Source organism: Rana temporaria, chromosome 11 (genome assembly GCF_905171775.1).
Source record: "Rana temporaria chromosome 11, aRanTem1.1, whole genome shotgun sequence".
In the NCBI taxonomy this organism is placed as follows: domain Eukaryota; kingdom Metazoa; phylum Chordata; class Amphibia; order Anura; family Ranidae; genus Rana; species Rana temporaria.
In genome coordinates this window covers 71,412,592-71,436,917 of record NC_053499.1, presented here as the reverse complement: position 1 = coordinate 71,436,917, position 24,326 = coordinate 71,412,592, and the positions used below count along the sequence as shown (strand labels likewise).

The following is a 24,326-nucleotide window of genomic DNA, read 5'->3' as shown; positions in this document are numbered from 1 at the left end:
AGATTTATAAAAACGCAAATATATCTTTATAATTTCCAGGTGGATCTGTACTCTATAACACTTCCTAAATATCGGGGGTTTCTCAACAAGCTAGAGGTTCCTCGAGCAGCTTCTGCTTTTCAGAGAATTTCCATTGATCTTTTTTGCCATCTGTAATGCCGCGTACACGCGATCGGTTCGTCTGATGAAAATGGTCTGATGGACCGTTTTCATCAGATGAACCGAAAGTGTGTGGGCCCCATGAGTTTTTTTCCCCCATCGGTGAAAAAACTTAGAACCCGTTTTAAAATTATCTGATGGTTAAAAAAAACGATAGAAAAAAACGATTGTGGGGAAATCCATTAGTGAAAAATCCACGCATGCTCAGAATCAAGTTGACGCATGCTCAGAAGCATTGAACTTCATTTTTCTCAGCACGTTGTTGTGTTTTACGTCAATGCGTTCTGACACGATCGTTTTTTTAACTGATGGTGTGTAGGCAAGACTGATGAAAGTCAGCTTCATCGGATATCTGATGAAAATATCCATCAGACCATTTTCATCGGATGAACCGATCGTGTGTACAGGGCATAAGGGGGTAATTCTTCCCAATGATCACAAGTGTAAGGAGCATTCTTCCCACGGACCATTACACTAATGTATCATGAGTTGTAGACAATTTTTAGCAGGGGTGCCCTGAGACTGGAAAGTTATTTCAAGGGTTCCACTGTGTTAAAAAAGGTTAAGAAAGGCTGCTATATAGGCTAAATGCTTTAATGGATAATTTAAAATTAATAGTGTACTTAATGTTGTAACAGACACACACAATATGGGAACAGACAAACCTAGACATAAAATACAAAGAAACATACAAGAAGACATGCATGACAGTACCTGTTTGGTTTAGTGAGGCATCCCAATTCAAACTGAAGTCATCGGAATCCTCCACTGAAAAAAAAAGAAAAAAATGGCAAAACATCAATAACAGAACACATGACTTAAAGGGAGATATATATAAAAAAAAAAATCACACTCCAATATACAGACTGAGCATAGCACTGCATACTATGTTTCTATATACATAGAATTTCACCCTCTGATCATTGTCCCTATATAGAAGGCACACACACTATATATAAAAATGGTCCTGAGTATTTAGTTTGGCCCCCATGTGCTTGTATGCATGCCTGACAATGTCAGGGCATGCTCCTAATGAGATGACGGATGGTGTTCTGGGGTATTTCCTCCAAGATCTGGACCAGAACATCACTGAGCTCCTGAACAGACTGATGTGCAACCTGAGGACGTCGGATGGACTGAAACATAATTTCCCAGAGGTATTCTATTGGATTTAGGTCAGGTGGGTATGGGGGTCATTCAATGGTATCAATTCCTTCATGCTCCAGGAACTGACTGGGCATCGTCATGCACAGGGAGAGGAACCCAGGACACTGCAGCAGCGTAGGGTCTGACAATGGGTCCAAGGATTTCATCCCGATACCTAATGGCAGTCAGGGTGCCATTGTCTAGCCTGTACATCCCTCCATGGATATGGAAGTGGGTGCAAATACCTGTATTATACAGGTATACAGGTATACAGGTATCTGCACCCCCGCCCCCCTGAAAGGTGCCAAATGTGACACCGGAAGAGAGGGGGGGTGGGTTCCAAAAAGCGGAGGTTCCATTTTTTGTGTGTGATAATGAATTTTGCGCAAACAATGATACATAAACCAAATAGTAAAAGGTCTATATCATAAATATTCAAACAAAAAATTAATATAATAGGGTGTTCAATAAATGAAAAACACATCTGTCTGTGGTAAGTCATAAATCGTGCAAAAAGATTCAAAAATCAAGTAGCAAAAAGTCAATTTCATAGATATGAAGCACCTTGGGAAGGATCTTCAATGGACAAAGGACACTGTGAATCCACCACCACACAGAATGAAGGCTTACCAGCTGTACAAGCTTTGACAGCTTGTACAGCTGGTAAGCCTTCATTCTCAACAAGCAAAGCCGGCAAATAGCAAAAAGCACGCTCGTGCGATCGGAACGTGAGAACAGAGCGGTGACATCATATTGGAATAGGCATGCCAAGCAACAACTGCCCATGTATAAAACCTCCAATTTTTTTTTTTAAAGAGTCTTTGTTGATCATTACAATGGATTCCAGCTGTCATTTTTCCAACACAAGGTAGAATTTTATAAAAGTGGATGCTAAATAGCTCTTGCACTGGTAACACACACACACACACACACACTTTACACTTACACACTGTATAATTCTAGAACTCTTACAAATGCTGAAGCACTGAAAATAGGGGGGAAAATGCAAAAAGGTGTATGAGGAATAGACATACCACTCAACTAAACTTGTCATAAACTGGGGCAATTATAACCTATGATCAGTAGAAGAGATAAAAGGTAGCTTCAAATTATATGCTCAATAACCGATAGGGATGCCTCTCCGACCAATAGGATTATAAGGTAGGGCCATTTTTTTTTAAAGAAATATGGACCTACTGATTATTTTATCATGCATTTTTTTTTATTATTTTTATACAGGATTTATATAGTGCCAGCAGTTTGCGCAGCGCTTTACAATATGTGGGCCAATAGTACAGTTCCAACTACTAGACAATTGAATACAGGAGGAATCAGAGGGCCCTGCTCATTAGAGAAGGTAGTCTAATATTATGCATGTTTTCATTGCATACACAGTTTAATGTCCCCATGCTTGTGGTAAGTTTATTTAATGGTATTTCTCTGGAAACTCTTTTTCCCAATTATTGTAAATGTATAACATTTTGTAAAAATGTATGTAATTTATAGTAAAAAGTCCATGTGTCTCTTTCCTACCAGCTTCCATAACAGGCACTGCATTCCTTCAGCTTTCAAACGGCATGAGATGACTTGGTACAAAGATTTTAGATACACCGGCTGAATTGCTGGAAAGCTCTTAGATAACCAGAAATGGTTAAAACATATGTTGATGTGCTGCAATGGATGCAAATATACACATTAAAATGGAAAGGAAAAAAAATACGATGGTCGGCACCTCTAATTGGCTAGAGTGTAGAAGCGGACTCTTCCATGCACAGGGACTAATTGCTGTAATAATACAAGAGCAGAAATCAAGGCTATTGCTGTTCAAGAGCAGCAGGGAGCAGAGTGTAATCAACCTAAGATATCGGACAAGCGATGTCATAGAGAGCATAGGACCAGCTGGACCTCATCTAGAAAATTAAAGGCCAGAGCAGAGAAGTTTGGAGACTTATAAGAATGCCCCCCCCCCAAGCTTTGTGTTTGTTAAGTGAATGGAAAATAATCCTATAAATACACATACACACGTACATTGCATGGTATCATAGCTTTATTCCACCAATTTGAAATGAAAGTTCATCTTGAGCAGATGGAGTGGTCAATTGGTCCCCAACATATGGCGAATTATCATCATATTAGATATAAAAGGACTCCTAAACCAACCCCATTAAAAGCATGCACATATTCAAGGGTTGGTGCAGAATGCCGACAACTCTGATGCAAGCGCAAACAGTTGGTTAATGTTGGTTAGTATCACACCCACTATGTACATATGCTTTACTGGATGTAGCCCCATGTGTATAGGACATGCATAACACATTGAGGGCTGATACACATATAGGAATTCCGTTGCTGTGTGTTAATGCATGTTATGGTATTTGCGTTGCGTTGCGGCAGCCCATTTATTATGAATTGGCTGTTAAGACACCACAATAGAGTTGCACGATTAATCGTTAAAGAATCAAATCACGATCCTAACAAAGTATTTTCCTGATTCTATGCAGAGTTCTCTGCTCACTGCTGACAACTGTCTAAATAAAAAAAATAAAAAAACACAGGCAGCCTGACAAGTTAATGATAATGTAGGATGGAGATAAAGGAGGAACATTGAACATTTCGTTCTTAGATGAAAGAAATGAACTTCGGTCTGTAAATGATGGAAGTTTAACCACTTAAAGATTAAACCTTTTTCTGACATTTGTTGCTTACAAGTTTAAAAATCTGTATTTATTGCACAACCGGGAGGAGACCTTCCGTGAGACCTGGAGGCCTTGGAATCATTTTGTGTACACTGATGCGTACCTCCAGGAGGTGGCACAAATGAGCTAACCTCTCTGGCTTCACCTCCACTTCCTGGGCGAGAGGCCCTCTCTGCTGTCTGCTTCTTCACCCCCGCCCGCCCCCCCCCCCCCCCACCCCCCCCCCCGTCCCCCTGCTCTCTCTGTTTTTTTCCTTTGGGACTCAGTAATGGGTTATGTTTTTCAGATACCGTATATTGCATATCTTTGTCAATTTTGGGGTTTTTAGGTTGCCCCATGTCTGGGTTTACCAGGCCTAAGGGGAGTTTGATCTCCCACTAAGTTAATTGAAAAGGTCCATCCTAAGTTACCTTGTCTTAGTTTATTTTGCCGTTTTATGCAATAAAGTGAACACGCCATGGTCTTCTTTATTAAGGCACAATGGATGTCCTAGCTCGATGCACTGGGCATTATTGTCGCAAACATATTTGTTACGGCCGGAAATTTTGTGCAATGCTGGGCTTGCTGTATTCTGCCTTGACCCCTGTGCACCTATCTGTTTGAGATATTCTATAGCCTTTTATTTTCGACTAACTTAATTTGGTAAATAAAGGAATAAAAAAAAAAAAAACTGTATTTATTGGTAGAAAAAATGTATTACACACACACACACATATATATATATATATATATATATATATATATATATATATATATATATATATATATATATATATACACACACACACACACACACACACACACACACACACATACACACACACACACACATTTAAAATGTTATTTTTATCCAAGAGAGACCCTAGAAAATAAAATGGTGGTTGTTGCAATATTTTATGCCACACTGTATTTGCACAGCAGTCTTTCAATCGCATTTTTTGCGATAATAAGAACGAAACAAGTAAAGTTATCCCAATTTTTTGTATAATGTGAAAGATGATGTTACGCTGAATCACGATCTTTAGTCAATGCAAAAAAAATTGTGATTCTCATTTTGGCCAGAATCGTGCAGCTCTACACCACAATAGATCAAAGTTAACTTTTTAGCAATGCAACACATGATACGGTATATGCGCTGCTTTGCATTGCTGTGTGCTGGGCTCTACTGTACAAAACGTTGGGGTGCCATTCATAATGTATGCAAATAGAGGGGCTGCAGAAGCACACATTTCCATGACGCAATGGTGTTAATGGAACAGAAATTAAATGCAAGCGCAGAAAGATTAGTGGGGTCAGACACACTAGGGGAACAAATACTTTTCAAGCATCTTCACTTATTTTTATACCATTGTAAACACACAGTAAAGATGGGTTGCCATGCACATTTTAGAGTGCACTGCTGCAACACACAAGTGTAAATGGCACATATGTAATATGCCAAAAAGATGCAAGAGTAGAAGGATTTGTGGAGTCAGACATGCCAAAAGAACACAACATTTACAAGCACCTCCACACCATTAAAAGGAAATCTGTTTTATTTTATTCAGTTTGCATCCAGCTACAGACAGACAAATGAGTGTAACCTGAGAGATGTTAGGGAGCATTATAATATCAACCAGAACGTGACTTAAACCCGTTTCTGCTAGGGAACAGTCCTAAAAACAGTTCCCGTCACTGACTTTACTCAGAAAAAGAGTACAAGCAGATGAAAAGCTACAGGATGCACATGGCGGAAATGTATTTAGCAGATCCTGTCCTGAGAGGAAATGCGTCCTAACGAGAAGACAAAATCTCTGGAAGCAAAAGACACACGGCCAACATTAAGATTAGCACTTTTTCCATTGGCTTGCTCCTTGCCAACTTAAATGCAGCACTGCATTTGTAAAACCTAATGAAAAACTGAAAGGTTGTAATTTTTTTTAAATAAATTATCTCATAAATAAATTGATTATATTGAATATAAAATGGATTGTAAGCAGAACAATAGAAAAAAAAAACTTTTGTGGAGTTTTATCAATTTTGCCACACAGCAAGGTAGTACAGAACAGGAGAAATACAATAATAAATCAGGTGTACAAAAATTATTTTATGTACTGCTCTTTGTTGATGAGGGGGCTGGGCAGCCGTTTGCCATTATCCCTGTCTGTACTGTGCGGGAAGATCTATTTAATAAACCAACTAGATTTAACGCTGTCTGTCCTAACTAATGGGTTATTTGGCTGGGCTTCTTGCTTTGTATGTTAATAAAGACAGACCAAGCACAGACTTAAAGAGGAAGTAAACCCATCTATAAAACAGTTTCATTTTCGGCACGTGCCGGAAATATAACAATCCCATTGGTTGTGTTCTCAACCAAACGGTCAAACCATCCAATGGCTGGTGTCATAACTGATCACATGTGCAGCATCATGGCAGTTGTAGCTTAAACTGAGGCAAAGATGGCAGCTTCCTTGGCTGAAAACGATAGGGAGGTTTACTTACACTTAAAGGCACATGATCAGAAAATCGTATGAAAAATACCGCTTTTGAAGCGATCATATGATTTTCTAAAAACTTTAGTGCAGAGCTTTCAAGAGCCGAGCATGACAGTTTATTCGATATTATCTAATCAGAGAAGCACGAAAAAAATTCTCGTACTATACCAGATCATATGGATTTGTATTTAAACAGTTCAGTTGTCATTCTAAAATACAATACAAATACACTACAACACATTACATCACTTCCGGATTTTTATTCTGTTGTATGAGAATTATTGTAACTTTAGTAAACACTTCATTTTGGATATGAGACTAGCATGCAAAAAGAAAAAATGGACAATCGTTCGTCCGATAATCTCATTGTGTGTATGAGGCATCACTCTTGTTAAAAAAAAAAAATAATAATAATATTCCAGTCAGCCATGAGAACCTTCTCCTGAGAAATCTAAATGGTAAGAATTTTTTTAGGCATGCTGTATGAATGAGAACACATACCAAACATATAACAAACTCATAGTTGGGTATTTTCAAATTTGACTGCAAAAAGTGGAATGATGGGCTTCTTTCAGGTGTTACGAGTACTAGTATCGGTGCCGATACTGAGCATTTGCATGTGTACTTGTACGCGTGCAAATGCTCGGATGCTTTATCCCATACCTGGGCAGCCTCACAGGTGATCGGTGGAGGCAGTCACAGGTACCGATCTCACTGTATAGCTTTCAATAGAGCAGCTGACAGGTGCTTCTCTCCTCCTCTCCCTCCCGCGGCTTTCAGTTACTTTATAGAAAGCTATACAGGGAGATCGCTGCTTGTAACTGCCCGCACCGATCATCCTGACTTTCCGTGTCCTCCTCTGGCTCCCCCTCTATGACCCCCCCCCCCCCCCGGTACAGATCTGTCAGGATGGAGCCGGTAAATTTGTCATTTACTGGCGCCTTTCTTTTCTGAATTCTGAACAGAATCAGTGATCACCGACTCTGTACATTCCATAACTGAGCATCGTAAATGGTGTTTACAACGCCTCAGTTAATGAATGGGCAGGGAAAGAAAGAAAGAAAGAAAAAAGATGGAGTTGCGCTAAACAAATTATGATAGATATGCCTTGCCAGGTCATATAATGGTAAAAACAAAAAAAAAAAGCCCAGTAGTGAAAAGGAATATTCTTCTCAAAGAGAATATATATAATAAGTGGTGAAAATAAAGTTCTGTGAATGATCAAATTCGAAAAGAACTGTCCTAAAAGTAAAGAAGGATCTGGATCACAGCTCCCTGGTATTGCTGACCCTTACCAGATTAAACGATCCTAATGGATCAAGCCAAGCGAGTAGCCAAACACCTGGGCTGCACAGGGGATCTAAATCCTGAAACGATCTTCCCAACAGTCCACCAGCGGAGCGTCCAGAAAAAACAAATAGACTAAAATAGTGTGATACTGTATGGTACACATGCATAGATCATCCCCCAGTGACTGGTAAACGAACAGTGTGACATATAAAGACCACCACCAAAGTACACACTGGTCCTTACCAGAGCCCTGGATATAAAGATCAGATACAGCATGGGGGGTATAAGCAGCAAATGGAGAAATCTTCTCACGGAGCGGTCCTCGGACAGGCAATCAAACGATTATGGAGAAGAGAACTCACAATAGTGTGAGAACGTTTAAAACATTTATTAAATAAAAGGTAGCACACTTACAGCATGAACAATATAAAACAGCATTAAAAGTTCCAGCCGGTAACAGAACGGGTTGTCCTCACTAGCGGTGACGTCACTACGCCTCCTCCCGACGTTTCGTCTAATCAGACTTGATCACGGGGTGTGAGGAGGCGTCCTGCGTCACCTCTTAAATACACAACAACAGGCGGAGCCAGCAATGGACACACGTCTCGGGTGACCAGCCGTCCGCCATCTTGACTCAGGGAAAACGTAAGGCTGTAGGGAAAGGGAATATCTGTCCTTAGTCCCTTTCCCTGTCTCAAAGGGGAGATGTCAGGGGTCTGTTTAGACCCCTGATATCTTACCAAAGCCACCTCCCCAATAGGGCTGATGAAATAAATATAAAGAATTGTAAAATAATATTTAAAAGTTAGTGTAAAAAAAAAAAAACACACACACACACAAAACAAAACACACACTGACACCGTCCACTCACCCCTCCCCCCAAAAAGAAAGTATTGTTAAAAAAAACTAAAACAACAGAAACACACACACACACACACACACACACAAAATATATAAAAATTGAATTGTAAAAAATAAAATAAAAAGACTGACACAGTCCATGCCTCATCAGTGCTGCATATTAGTGGCACGGTCACATGACATTAAAAAAAAAGTATTGCCAAGTACAAGTATTGGGTACTTCTACTTCATCTGTGGCATCCGTGCAATCCCTATCCACAGTAGCCACAAATACACAAAGAAACACCAAAACATTTTTTTGGTAAACAATAGTGTGTATGTTGCCTCACAATATGTAGATCATGACCTTTTCAATTGCTACCAACATTTCTACAAGCAGCAATGCTGCTAAATGCACAACTATTTTCAGGCAATTCTACCCACTTTGGCGCAGCTTTAAATTCCAAAAATTAGCAAACTAATCACAGCACCCTACCACCATCAGTTTCGATTGAACTATTGGACACATTGCTTTGATCTATTGGTCATTCTTGGGAAAGTGGCTGAAATTGCATGTATGGCTAGCTTAGTTCTACTTATGGAAATTAGTCTATAGAAAGATTAACACCCACTGCCTTTGCATGCATACAGCCTATACAAAACAAGAAAATAAATAAATAGGGCCATGCCTGAACATGTGAAGGAAAAGATGACTCAGAAAAAAGAAAAATCAACATGAAACAAAGCAGTTTTGGCCACTGAAAACCAGATGGATTTGTTGCGTAGCAAAGTTCCTAAATGGTGGGGGCGATACGTCTCTCCGTGTAGCATTACATCTACTGAACCAGCAAGTACCCAGGTGTCAAAATTTGTGCAAAATGGATGTAAAGTCAGTCTAGTGTATGTATACCTTTACAGTTCATTTGCTCTGTACACATATATGCTGGGACTAATTATATAATTAGATAGTGTGAGTGACACAACAAAAAGGGGAAATAAACTATACTAATGTTTCAGCTTCTTCATGTATCGGGGAAACAATGCTGGTTTCATTGTGTAATTCTTCAGCTACTAATCTTCCCAAATGTTTAGCCAATAGCTCACATGCATATACAGAATGACACATCTCACATTGTATTTACAATTGCTATGCTCATACTAATGCAGCTTAACATCAGTGATTTTCAGCTAAAGGCAATCTACAGTGTCCTTTTACTGTCACTACATAGAGGAAGTTGGCTGCATGCGAGAAAATCTGCCCTCAGGCTCCCAACTTTATGTATTCCGCTCCAATAAGCTCCAGAAAATGTTACATATATATTGGAGAAATGCATTGGTATCGCTCTTATGAAGGCATATAACAAAATGCACAATTTAATAGAGCAACCTTCAAACACCATTTGAGGGCCACTCGTACCCATTAGGGTGAAGATGCATCACGTGCTTGGCCCAACAAAATTTACATTACTTACAAAAGTCCGTCTCACTTGCTTTATCAGCTTTTGACAATTTTAGCTCCCAACATCTTGGATAAAAAATAGTTATAAAGCTTGCCGCTAGTTAAGCTATACATATTGATTATATCGAATTACTGTTCAAACTGGAACAAATAAAAGGATAGGATTTCTGAACTTGTGGAAGAGGAAAGAACAATTCTTTTCAGCGGAGCCCAATGGATACCTCTCATTTTTTCGAACGACAAAAAAGTAGACAATGGCCACCTGCTGCTTTCAAACCAGTTTTCGAAAACTATTCCTTCTGTAAATAATACCTTATATAAAAGTAACAAGGTAAAAATTAATACAACTTACATATAAGCAGATCTGCCCACTGACGTACATCTGAAGTCTCCTATACAGCCAATATCTCCCACTTATTGTGTAGCCGTCACGACAGGCGACAATGTACTTCCTACCACCGGCAATGACTTGATGAAACAAACATTCACATGTTAGCACCTACCATAAGGAATTACAACTGATGGGGAAAGAGGTCCCACAGAGAGTTATTTTATGCAGACATGACTGATCAAGACTTGTAACCAAGGAAAAAAAGGGCTTTAAAGCCAAGCAAGTCCCAAGAGACAGGCTACCTGCGTAGGACCCAAGCATCAAGGGAAATGGTCTTTAGAGACAGTCCTATTAATAAGATCAACAACAAATCCGACTCCATGAATCAGAGTAGAGACAAATATGGCAGAAAACTGATTCTATAGCAACTTGTGAAAACATGTATTAAGTTATTAATAGATCAGTATCCATGGCGCAAAGAAACCAGAAGTGGTGTTTGAAGATGCTCACAGGAATGAAAAGAAGGACTCCACTAAACAGGAATCCAAAACTGAAGTTGGTGAGATGAGAGTGTTGTAAAAATATCACAAACTCCATGCCCCCATATCCCTGGTTCTACTTTTATAGCCATACTGTGCACTTCAGGTCTCATCACCTGCAGCTCCTTCTACCTGGGTGACCTGACTTACAGAGAGTGTAGGAAAATGACAGGATAGTTACATTCTTGGCATGGGACTTAAAAGCATTATTACTATAGAAAGGAGCACTATCAGAATGTAGGAAACTTCTGTATAAATCCACACCAGCGGGAATACATGCTCTTATCCATTTTACGCTATTAGTAGCTCTTTATCAAAGGGTGTACTCTTCGATAAAGTTAAACCTGTAAGAACATTTATTCCTTCTGCTGTCGACTAGTCAAAAAAAAAAAAAAAAAAAAGTTTCCTTCACCAGATTTGTAGGATAATCCCTTTCATGGAAATTTGTTTAGAACTGAACTCCAGGTATGATCTTTATTGTATACATTAGGGTTGTCCCCATACCACTTTAGTTCTGAGTACTCGCCGATATCAATTACCGATACTTTTTTTTAATGTCATGTGACCAATTGGCACTGACAGATGGATGGCATTTCAGTGCCTGCCCATAAGTGACATCAGTTCCATCTATCAGTGCCACCTTTCAGTGCCCATAAGTGCTGCCTATCAGTGCCCACTGCTAATCAATGTAGTAGATGGCACTACAACGATCGGCACAATCCTCCAGAGCCTGTGCAAGTGGCTTCCCCATTGCACACTGACCACTGGGGGTGGCTTGCTCGGAACGGTCATTATTTTTAAGACAGTGTTGTATAATTTCTTCAATGAATACAAGGCATTCTCTAATTGGGCAAAGTAGAGAAAAAAAAAGGGGAGAAAAATTACATTACAATCTCCTGGACCCGAAAAATCGCAGCCATCACTTTAGTAGCACAAACTACTATAGTGATTGTCAGCATCCCCAGCGACTCCTCGGGTAGAATATATGCCTACTTGCATAGATCCAAGCTGGACCAAAGTAAGCGTGAAACAATAAAGATCATGCCTGCAATTCAGACTTGTACACTCAGTAACTGGCTGACCAGCACAGCATTCTCTCCCCCCCCCCCCATTCCTTCCTCCTCTTTTCTGCCTGGCGTGGACCTTGACTAGCTTCTCAGCATGCTTTGCTACTCTCTCCCACCTTTCACCCCTGTCTTGGGCTTTGGAATGCCCTATACCTTCTACTGCCCCTAAAAGGTGCATACCTCCCATATGGTAATGTTACCGATGAAGCTTCTGGCAGTCTCAATTTTAGTTGAATATGTACAGTTTGTGCCATACAGTCTGATGTCACTTCTGCTCCAATCGGCGATCCTATTTATCAAGATTCACCTTTTTGTTAAAGTTATGTATATTTTTAAATTGAAATAATTTAGTCCTGATACCAGTCTCCTTCATTGCCCAATAAGCAGGTGGAGGTATATTCCCAACAAAGCTGTGCTGCTACTACTACTACAGTGTTGGTTGAGAACCTAACTGGATCACAAGAGTGGCTGTGCAGAATTACAAATCCTGTGGCAAGTTCAACAATTCACATCAGTGAACATAGTATCAGATTAGAATTATTGCTTAGATTTCATAATGCCAGATAACAAAATGCAATACGAATAGACTAGTTGTGATGGGTACCTGCCTTATTTTTATTTGTTAGAAATTTGTGATTTTTTTATGTCACATGAAAAAAAAAACGCCCACAAAAAAAATATTAAAGGGGTTGTAAAGGTAAAAAAAAAAAAAAAATCCGTAAATAGCTTCCTTTACCTTAGTGCAGTCCTCCTTCACTTACTTCATCCTTCGATTTTGCTTTCAAATGTCCTTATTTCTTCTGAGAAATCCTCACTTCCTGTTCTTCTGTCTGTAACTACACACAGTAATGCGCCACTTTCTCCCTGGTGTGGAGAAAGCCTCTTGAGGGGGGAGGGGATGAGCAGGAGGGTCAGGACGCCCACTAACACACAGCTCGTTTCTCTATCTGTAAAGTAGAGAGCGTCCTGACCCTCCTGCTCGCCCCCTCCCCCCTCAAGAGGCTTTCTCCACATCAGGGAGAAAGTGTCGCATTACTGTGTGGAGTTACAGACAGAAGAACAGGAAGTGAGGATTTCTCAGAAGAAATAAGGAAAAGCAAAATCGAAGGAGGACTGCACTAAGGTAAAGGAAGCTATTTAGGGGGAATTTTTTTTTTACCTTTACAACCCCTTTAAGAAAAGATAAATATATATTATTCTGCATTTATAAAGGTCCAACTACCTTCACAAATAAGAATACTGTAAAGGGAGACATGGGTAACAAAACAAAAAAAAGGGGAAGAAGGATACTTGCAGTCACTAAATATAAAATTACTTCTACATATTCTTTTCCTTTGGCTTTATTATAGGAGTTGGAAAAACAATATCATGAAATATTTACACTGCCCAAATATTTACAGCATGTATTAAGGGAGATCGATCAGACTTAAATGAAGAGCTCAGTAATAGAACGGCAAGAACGATCAATTCTGCATGAAGCTGCTGCTAAAGGGACGGCATACCTCAGAGCTTGATTAGAATGTGTTGTGTTCGCATCAGATTCCCAGTGTTAAAGACAAACCTATGTTGAAAAATACCCAGACTACCACTGTTCATCGGCTCCACAAAATTTCAGTTATCTGGCTAACTTGGACTATAATCTTTTTTGAGCCAATGACCCCAGAACAAAACATTCATTAGGCGAAATTAGAGAGATATCACAGCTGCAAGTATTATACTTGTTGGTTCAAGGTCAGGAAAAAGTACTAAAAACTACAGAATCCTATGCATCAAGGTGATAAAACTTCTGACAATGATCAGCCCCCCCCAGTTTTACTCACCTGAGCTCATTCGTTCCCACGCTGAAGACGCGCTCTACCGCTCTGGCTGGGGTTCTCGGCTCTTGATTGGATAAATTGATAGCAGCCATTGGCTCCCATTGCCATCAATCAAATCCAATGACGCGGGCACCAGGGGGTGGGACCGAGTCTGGCATTCTGTGTCTATGGACGCAGACTCACTCCCTTCATTCCAAAAAAAGACATAGCAGTCATGGTGGGGACACTTATCAACTCCAGACTGGACTATGCAAATGCCCTCTATCTTGTCAATCAGCACCCGGTCATCACAACTAGTCCTGCCCACTGCTTCCTAGATTGGCAGCTCTGCCTCTACTGCTGAAACCCTCCCACTGAGCTGCTGTGTATGCGAGACATAAAAAAAAAAAAAAAAAAGTAGAAGTAGTATTTGACTAAGGCTGGCCATACATATTACATTTTCCTTTAGATTTACCAAAAACCATATATTATATGAGGTCAAAACTAAACAACCTTCAATTGTGTCCTATTAGGCAGGTCCTTGCAATACATAGTTTAAGGTAAATCTAAAAAGGAAAACATTGTACAAGACAATTGAACATGTACAGGGCATCTGGAACGTATTCACAGCACTTCACTTTTTCCACATAATACTGTATGTGGGAAAAATAGAATATTTTGTGGTCACTGCAGAAAACACACAAACAAGCAGGAAATCAGCTCTACAGATTTCGTAATGTTCATTCTGGTAATAAAGACAGGTGGTTTAGCACTAGAACTTGAATCCTGTTGTCCCTCATAAAGACCATCTGAGAGTACCATTTCACCTGCTACAGACCTTTTTACGGCAAGCACAAAGCTTTATTCCAGTTCGGCTCTGAACAGTTGTGCTAATAACCTAGAGTAAAGGCCTCGCAAGCTGTTTCCATGCTGGCTCCAGCAACATTACCAAGATGATCGAAAATTATGAAGCAATTCCATCAGAGCTTCATGCAGATTAAGTGACCCGATGCATGCCAGACAGTATATGGAAATAACAAAAGAGAAAAGGTGGTTTTACTAACGGATGGATTACTTTGCTGCAGCTCACAATTCCAATGCAGTTGTACCAGAAAATAGAGTATTCAAAATGAAGCCAGTTGTTTCTTTTTAAACGTTTGGTTCACAAATAGTTGAAATCTCAATTTTATAAATATGCTAGTGGGCAGAAACACCTACTGATTTACTGTATTTTTCACTCTATAAGACCCCCCCCCCAAAAAAAAAATCGAGTGGAGAGAGATTTGAACACCTGTCAGTTTTTGTTGCCGTCTGTGCCCCAGTTAGGTAGTGTGTTTTCTCTCTCTCTCGTTAAAGTAAAAGAAAATACCACATTTTGGATCGACATCAGAGCACTAGGGATGAGCTCTGGCGTGTTCACACAGTCCACATGCAGAGCCCGCCAGGAAGTCTGCATGGCGCTGCGCCAACCACAAGCAGGGAGACATTTCCGGATTTCTGCAGCTGAGCATTGGGACAATGTCTCCCTGCCTGCGATTAGCGCAGTGCCGTGCATACTTCCTGGTGGGCTCTGCACGTGGACTGTGTGAACACGCCGGAGCTCCTCCCTACAGAGCACTAAGAGGGGAAATCTTCCAATATTATGGATACTAGTTCTGGTGACACACTGGAATTACTGTACCTCACTTTGGAGGGCTTTTGCTCTTACTTCTGGTTTTGGCTATGGGATGGGAAGTGAAGGGAAATCTCCCCATTGAGACATACACACACCCCAACAGAACCCCGACTGACTCTATCCTTAAGCCCTGTACACATGCTCGGTTTTCTTGGCGGTAAAAAGTCTGCCGAGAAAAACAAGGGGAAAGCCAAGAACCTGGCAGGAAAACTGCCATGGAGCTTTGGCTGGGAATCCCGACCGTGTGTATGCACCATCGCCACTGCCTCGCAGTGTTTCCCATAGGTGAGTAGTAGATCTGATGGGGGGGGGGGGGGAAACACACCGGTAATCCCGACAGGAAAAGTGAGGGTCTCTATTTTCCCGCTGGGATTCCCGGCTGTTTTCCTGACGGGGAAAACTGCAGGAAGCATACACACATCCGTTTTTCCCGGCCAAAAGCTCTTCTGGCAGTTTTCATGACGGGAAAACCCAGACGTGTGTACGAGCAGGGGTCAAGTCCTGGGGGAAAAAAGTGTGGGAACTCCCACCCAAGATCCACTCCCCCACCAAAAAAAGATATGCTCATATGCATAATTACTAAACCGCATTTTTTTTTCCGATCCACTGTACCTTAGTAATCCTTTATGTTACTGGCCGCTTCCTGTATATGGATTCATCGGGTAGTGTGCAAGTTAACTTTAAGCAAGTTCTTTCTAAATCCTGTGATAACTCGCGGCAGACCTCCGCAATGTCTCCTGGGAACAATGACAAAAGCTCCCAGGAGACATTGCGGCATCGAGGAAGTGACGGAATACCCGCACACTACTCAAAGAATCCATATACAGGAAGTGGCCAGTAACATAAAGGATTACTAAGGTTCGCCTGCCCCTGACAGTGACTCGAGCTGGGCATCGTCGCTTAGTGAAGGATCGGCTCGGCTGCTCTAAAATATAATATAATATAGTGTATATGGGGCTTTAGTTGCACTTTAAAAATAGAACTTGCGACTTGCTGAACCCAACTATTCAGCAAGTAAATCACATCTTCCCGCTTTATTCTTGATATCAGATTACAATCAATAATCGAAAGATAAACCCAATCAATATTAAGACTTCTACAATGCAAGACATGATTTTTATTTATTTTTTTTGTATTCTTCAGATACAAAAAGGGACAAGAGGCAGGGGAATAATACAACTGAATAACAAGCATCTGTCTTATTAAAAATTGGTTATTTTCTCCATTGTTCATGACAAGTGTCCATGCTAGATGCTCACAGTTCAAAAGAACATCATGACAGCAATTTATACAACCTGTCAGATTTACGAACTTCATTTGTCTTGTGATTACTGGTGTGAAGCAATTTATTTTATGGTTTTCTTGTTTATATTTACAGAAGAACTACAATGGTTTTTAACTTTCATTTGATATTATCTTCAATGCTTTTTTATTATATGAATAAAATCTTTATTTTTTGATTATTGGATGCTTGCATTACTATACCACTTTTACCTACAGTTAAGCCTAGATTAAGGCTTACCTGTAGGTGCTTGCAGGCGCACTTTAGCAACAGCGATCGCGTTGTTCGTAACGGAGGCCGTGCCTGGCGGCGCATGCGCGGTAGTGACGTCATCACGGCTCTAGCCAATCAGTGTCGGAGCCGTGATACCCACAAGTCAGTCCCGGGAGAAATTTTGGCCGCCCGAGCGGTGTACGAGGACGGCTGCGGGGGCTTTGCTCTGAGGTGAGTATTACATAATGATGTCTTTGTCTTAAAGGTTTTTTTTTTGGGGGGGGGGGGTTATAGGCTTTACTTCCTCTTTAAGGGTCCCATCCCCCTTCTGATTAGCTATCCCAAAGTGTGGCTGCAGGGATTTATAAGTGGACCAACATTTGCATGCTAATTTGCGTGAACCTTGCTTTGTTAAAATTCCCAGTTCAAGTGCACTTGGGCAGCTCATCTTTTTTGGCTATTTACCATACATAGAGGCTTAAGGGGAGACTTGGGCACAGCCCCATATTTAAAGGCACTCATGCCAAGAATAAGTGGCTATTGCCAGGGCTTAAAGCAGGTCATGTCCATAAGAAAAAGATGGATACCACACCACAAACAGGACACAGAGGTTGAAAAGGGGCATAAAGGTTGGTCTTTACCACCTCTGCAGAGCCAAAGTCTATTTTCCTTTTTCATTAAAATTTGAGAAAACCCCACTATAATGTTTGTTATGTGTTCCCATTCACAAAGAATACAAATTTGATTTATTAAAGTATTGGATGAAAAAAGGTCCTGGACTGCCGCACTCCTTAAAACGATATCTTTATTCAGCAAGTGAAATCCAAAAAAACAAAAAACAACCAACAATGTTGCAGTCAAAAAGAAGTGAACAAAAGGAAAAGGATGGCTGACATGTTTCACATTGTGTGATGCTTACTTGTTGATTTATTAAAGTGGTTGTAAAGACAAGGCTTTTTACCTTCATGTATTCTATGAATGAAGGCAACAAAACCTGTGTGCAGCACCTCCGCTTCCCTACCCCAATAATTACATGAGCCCCATTGCGACCCAGCTATGTGCATGAGAGTCTGGGCTCTCTGGTGACTCTCCCTTATTTGCTGAGACAGCAGCGGGAGCCATTGGCACCCACTGCCGTCAATTATAGCCAGTGAGCCAAAAAAAAGAAGGGGGGCGAGACGCAGCTCTGTGACACGCAGAGCAGCGGCTCAGGAGCGAGCCTGCTTGGGTTCCCTCCACAGGAAGCGGTTTGCTGTGGGGCAGATGGCAGAGGACCTGAAAAGAGGAGCATTGGGTCTGATCTGTGCAAAACCATTACACACAGCAGGTAAGTATAACATGTTTTTTTAGATCACTTTAATATTTCTTACCTTTCAAGGATTTTTGAACAATGTCAGAGTGAATTTGTCTTGCGCTCTGCTTCTAAACACCAGTGCATCCCTGTGCAAGCAAAACATAGCCCTGCACGGAGCACACAAGTAATTTGCACGTGTGAATGGGACCCTAAATCTATACTATGTAAATGAGAACACGTTACAAATATAAAGTGGTTGTTCCCAAGTCGGCTGCAAAAAAAGAGGTAGTCAGAAGTAAGCAGATGTGATGAGGACAATGGAGCAATGCGAATAACACTACACACAGGTAGGTGAGGAATTGTTTTACAGTATGTTCTTTACGTTGTAGTCATTATTGGCCTAAATGAACTGAGTAGCTCTAAAGCTGCCCATAGAATAACCAAAATTCTGTATATTCAGCTGAATTTTGATCCACGTGTGACCATCCTGCATTGGCATTACGCTGGGCAAGGCTGCTCAGCACGGTCTTTATGCACCTAATGTGTATGGGCCCTTAATTTGAGAGTACTGTCTCTTGTGCATCACCTACAACATAGCATGCCACACAAAAACAGATGTACTAAGATAGTAGACAATGCAGGGTGCCTTTAGATTGGAGCAGGATTACATTAAATATACTGCCTAGAAGACACTATATTCATTTTACAATTAAAGTAAAATATTTTGACTTTTTTATGGTAATAGATCTCTTATAATCCAGTTAATTTATTTAGGAAGTTATAAGCAAGATCAGAACTTGGAGAGAGAAACACTTAGATGGGTTAAAAATCAAAATCTAATTAGAATACATTTTGACCGGCTAAATAGAAGAGCTGGTTAATTGCCCACAAAGGGCCATGCAATCCATCTACAAGTAATAATAGAGATCAGAGTCATGACCATGTCAACAAAATAAAAAGAACATAAAAGATGACAATAATGTCACTTGTATAATTGCCCAGCAATCTGACCAATCAAGACACTGAAGGAAATACCATTTGAACTTGAATATTTAAAATTTGCCTTTTTAAAAAAATACTAAAGAATTTCCTGGCCTTCCAATAATTCTTTCCACTCCTCCAGTACAGTGATTGTAAACCAGCGGCTTGCACCATCGGTGTCTGCAACCACGCAATAAAACGCCGGATCTACCAGTTTCGTTACCAAACAGCTCACACTATATCCCGCAGTTAAAGCTATACTCCAGGCCAGCAGATAAGTACACAGCGGAAATAAATATATGGGAAGAATTTTACCTAACAGAGTATTTATTATTCATTGCAGCAAACCTTGTAATCCAGGCACTCCTGCTAGAAAACACAGCCAAATTCTTAAAGGAATTATAAGCCATCAGTTTTTTTAAGCACCTTCAGCAGCCGATTTAGGGACCATTCACAGCAGATGCGCTGACATGTGTTGATCAACGCATGCCAGCGCATATACATTGAAAAATTAATGTATCTCAATAGGAACAGTTCACACTAGTGTGTTGCGCTGACCTGTACTGAAAAAATAAATAAGAATGTGCGCTACTTTTTCAGCACAACATTATGCAACTCGTGTCAAAAACAGCCTAACTGAGCCCAATAGCTTCACTGTAAAGCCTCACACGGATTTTACGCGGAAAAGGCGTATGACTTGTCCGATGGCCGTTGGCCAGGAACTTGTATTGCATACAAATGGCAAAGAATTGTCGGCCAACACACACAAAACAACATGGTTTTTCAGCTCTTTAGCGCCACCCTTTGGGCAACTTCTGCTAATGTTGTGTTATGGTGAGAATTGCTTCTGAGCATGCGTGTTTGTATGTTTTTTTTCCCCCGACGGACTCATGATCGGAAAATCAGACATCACACATTTGTTGGAAAATTTGAAAGCATGCTATCCCACATTTGTTGGCAGAAAAGCTGACAATTGTCTGATGGAGCTTACAAATGGTTGGATTTTTCGACAACAGCCTGCCATCACACAATTCTCGTCGGAAAATCCGATTGTGTGTACGGGCCTTTACTCAAAAATGTTGTCCTGGGTATCGCAGCTCCAGTGCTGCGATTTGCCGGAGCCGTGATTACGTCACGATCGCCGTTTCTTAAGTGCGCCTGTGCCATTGTCTACGATGCACGCACCATAGACATTGGCGCACATCTCTATTGTAAAGATCTCCGTGGAGGTTTAGGAGATATTTCCAGCACCTACAGGTAAGCCTTAATCTAGGCTTACCCATAGATAACAGTGGTTGTACAGGGTAATCACTCCATGTCCGATTACATGTGAATGACCGCCCATAGCTATTTTGTAGGAAACCCTGATGAGTCTCCCACAAGAAAAGTGTAATATGCCCCAAATGCACATGTGAATGGGGCCTTGCAATGCAGGCCTGTCATCTCCTATTAGGAGTGACAGGACTTTGATATTCATGCATATTTAGCCACATACACTAGTTCTATATATTTTTACTCATATCTGGATTAAATAGTGTCTCTTTGTATCGGTCTGAAGTTCACCTTTATATTTGTTACATGTCTATTCACATGGCACAATGTAACCAATTTATGCAGCTTACATAGTTATTAGTTACATAGTAGATGAGGTTGAAAAAAAGTCCATCAAGTCCAACCTATGTGGTTACCTTATAAAGATGCTCTATTCTGGACCCTCCAGCAAGAATAGATAGTAGGTAGTTCTTGTTTATGAAGGGGCTTTGCAGCCATGTTTGGCATAATAAACGCTGCCTGCACTATACAGGCATATCTTTATTATCAATTGTAACTAGATTTGAACTGTCTTTTCTAATAAAGGGTTAAAAAGGTGTATGGGGCTGGACTTCTTGTACTGTATGTTAACAAGGACAGACTTGGGGAAGGCTTTTTCTAACGTTAAAAAAAAAAAAAAAAAAAAATCGATGACACCTCCTCTTGAAAAACATCTTGAGAAATATTTTTCTATACACTTTCAAAGTTCATTGCGATCAGACTGATCTGGTTATAGTGCATCAGATACAACTACGGAAGAAGATCACAGAAAATGTATCGTTCAACTAGGAACAAATAACCAGTCTGCTGAGAGCGCAAAAACACGCTTACATGACAGATTATAAAAGCAAGTTGTGTTAGTAAATTTCCTCCCCCCATAGCTGCTGAGCATGGCTGCATCTTTAAAAGAAGAAATTCCATCAATTAACTTCAGGCAATAAAGACTTAAAAAACACACACACATTCAGAGATGAAAACAAACACTCCAATTAGCTCACGCTGCCTTCCCCAGCACTTTACAAGTAATGTGCCTTTCTGGAGTAAAATTATTCCTCTTTCATCTTCCAATGGTTTAAGTGCTATGTCTGTAATCTTCCTCTCTTTTACATTCAACATCTGTCATTTACAAAGCACACGTTTTATCACCAGGCTTCATTAGCCATACATGTGCAGGATACCTTCGCACGCCAGTTTGGTCACTTTGTCCTGTTCACAACTGGTCACCATTAAAGCCGAATTCAAAACGCCTAGATTTTGCCTTCCCTGGTTCTTCTCACCCCATTTATTAACATCCCATTTTCATTGCATGATTTATTTTATACATGTAGAAAAGGAAAAGCAATTCCCCTCCCCCCCCCCCTAAAATTTCATGGGTCTTCAAACTACGGCCCTCCAGTTTTTCAGGAACTACAATTCCCATCATGCCTAGTCATGTCTGTGAATGTCAGAGTTTTGCAATGCCTCATGGGATGTGTAGTCCCGCAACAGCTGGAGGGCCGTAGTTTGAAGATCCCTGCTCTACATTATTTATAGTATAAAATCTGGGTAGAAAACATGTTCACTTTGCTCGGGAAATGCCAAGCCGCATAGCCAGACCTTGGCCCTGATTGCAGTCTGTTATCCCCCATTACTCTATAATATTTTAAAATATTCTATCTTTACCCCATTTTTTGTTTTTAATATGTAGCATTTATACCTGTTTATTGATCTTATATTTGTATTTACATTTTTTTATTACTCTGTGCATCTCATTTCATATTTAATATGAATATTATAATAATATACATTGTTATACAACCTATTATTATAGGACATAATATATATTTTACTTTATTAATCTTTATTTACGCGAGAAGCTTTCTTGTATAATTTTGATGTTATATTTGAAACCTGTTCTTTCAATGCGGATTTATTGTAATTTATAGTCACAAAAAAAAAAAAAACATACAACAACAAACAATAAAATTATTCAAAGAGAAAAAGGAAAAGCAAGGCGTGTGGCCCGATTCATGAATCATAATAAAAAGTTATTGTAAACAAATGGGTTTATACAAAAGGTAGATAAAAACAACAATAATGGTGTCAATAGATGGGATGATACCCATGCAAGGGACAAAATAAAGCATATCAATAATATATTTTATTATGATTCATGCATCGGGCCACGCTCCTTTTTCATTTTCTACACCCCATTTCAGACATCCCCTAGTCTGCCTAGGCAGCGGGGTATGCATGATCACTCCCCTACCAGGGAATACTACCATCTGTACCAAAACCCTCCACACTAGCGCAGGAGAATATCTTTTCCATTTATACCTTTAGGCCCCTTTCACACTGGGGCTCGATGTTCGGTGGCGCTATACCGTCAAAATTGTGGCGGTATTCGGCTGCTAGCGGTGCGGTAAAGGGTTAATACCGCCGGCAATGCGCCTCTGCAGAGGTGCATTGGCGGCGGTATTACCGCGGTGCCTATTGCTTTCAATGGGAAGGAGCAGTAAACACACCGCCCCTCGCACCTCTCCAAAGATGCTGCTGGCAGGACTTTTGGAGCGGTCCCGCCAGCGCATCGCCTCAGTGTGAAAGCCCTCGGGCTCTCACATTGAGACTGCAGGGAGGGAGTTTTTCAGGCGGTATTTAGGCGCTATTTTTAGCGCTAAACCGCATGAAAAACTCCTCAGTGTGAAAGGGGCCTTATTTATTTTAGACACATTGATGTCATCACGGGATCTCTGTGCAGCCTGAAAACCTTCACATCCCCCTGTTCCAGTTTTCCTCAAGTATGGGCTCAGGCGTGTTCGGGATCCTACCTGCCCAATCCCGCCAGGAAGCCGACATTGCACACAGCTAATTACAGGCATTGAGACATTTCCCAATGTGTGCAGCTGCGGCCTGGGAAATGTCTCATTGCCTGTAACTAGCCATGTGCAATCGGCTTCCTAGCGGGATTGGGCAGGTGGCATCCCGAACACGCCTGAGCCCATCTCTACTCTCAAGAGACCTCAGTGCCAATGCAAGCAATGGGCTGGCTCTTGGGAGGAGTTGATGTGTTGACAGGTGGATGTCAGTCATGAGGAGTGAACATTCCTAGGCAGCCTGTATTTGCATGCAGACCACTCTAGGGATGCTGAGCCTCCATGATTGAAAGAACTGAAAGGGCTAGATGATGCTGGAGGTTCTCCAGCCAGGAAATGGGGACAGGCTCTGATGTTGCCTTAAAGGTCATCTCCATTTGAAAAAAAAAAAAAGTACACCCCACGTCACCTTTCCCTTATTAAACACATCCACACATTATATATTACACGCTATATTACCCAAAGTATTGGGACGCCTGCCTTCACACGCCTTCAACTCGCTTATCCATGTCTTTATGTTGGAACAGGAAGGGGCCATCTCCAAACTATTACAACATAGTTGGGAGCATGAAATTGTCCACAATGTCTTGGGATGGAGGAATTTAACTGGCCTGTACCGAGTCCTGACCTCAACCCGAAGAACACTATTAGGCCCCGTTCACACCAATGCGAATTGGTTGCGGCTTACACCGCATCCAATTCGCATAACATTTTAAAATACATTTTAATAAGGTTGGTTCACATAGGTGTAATGCATTCGCACTGCGCATTACCCAAAAAAGGTGTGCTTTTTCTAGGCATTGAGGTGCGAATTGTCTGCACATTATCTTCTATGGGAACGTATCTGATTCGCAGATGTGTTCCGTTCTGAATAGGAATTCTCTCCCTGCTCACTACACTTCCCTCCCTTCTCCCAGGTCA

The 24,326-nt window shown here is 40.8% G+C and overlaps 1 protein-coding gene across 1 annotated transcript in view; it reads right to left on the bottom strand.

Moving 5' to 3' along the window:
* Positions 1 to 24,326, bottom strand: part of ZNF423 (zinc finger protein 423) — a 320,613-nt gene that overhangs the window by 281,340 nt on the left and 14,947 nt on the right. The window contains exon 2 of the mRNA XM_040328727.1: positions 874 to 927. Within this exon, the coding sequence (XP_040184661.1) occupies positions 874 to 927 (54 nt within the window). The remainder of the gene's footprint in view (positions 1 to 873; positions 928 to 24,326) is intronic.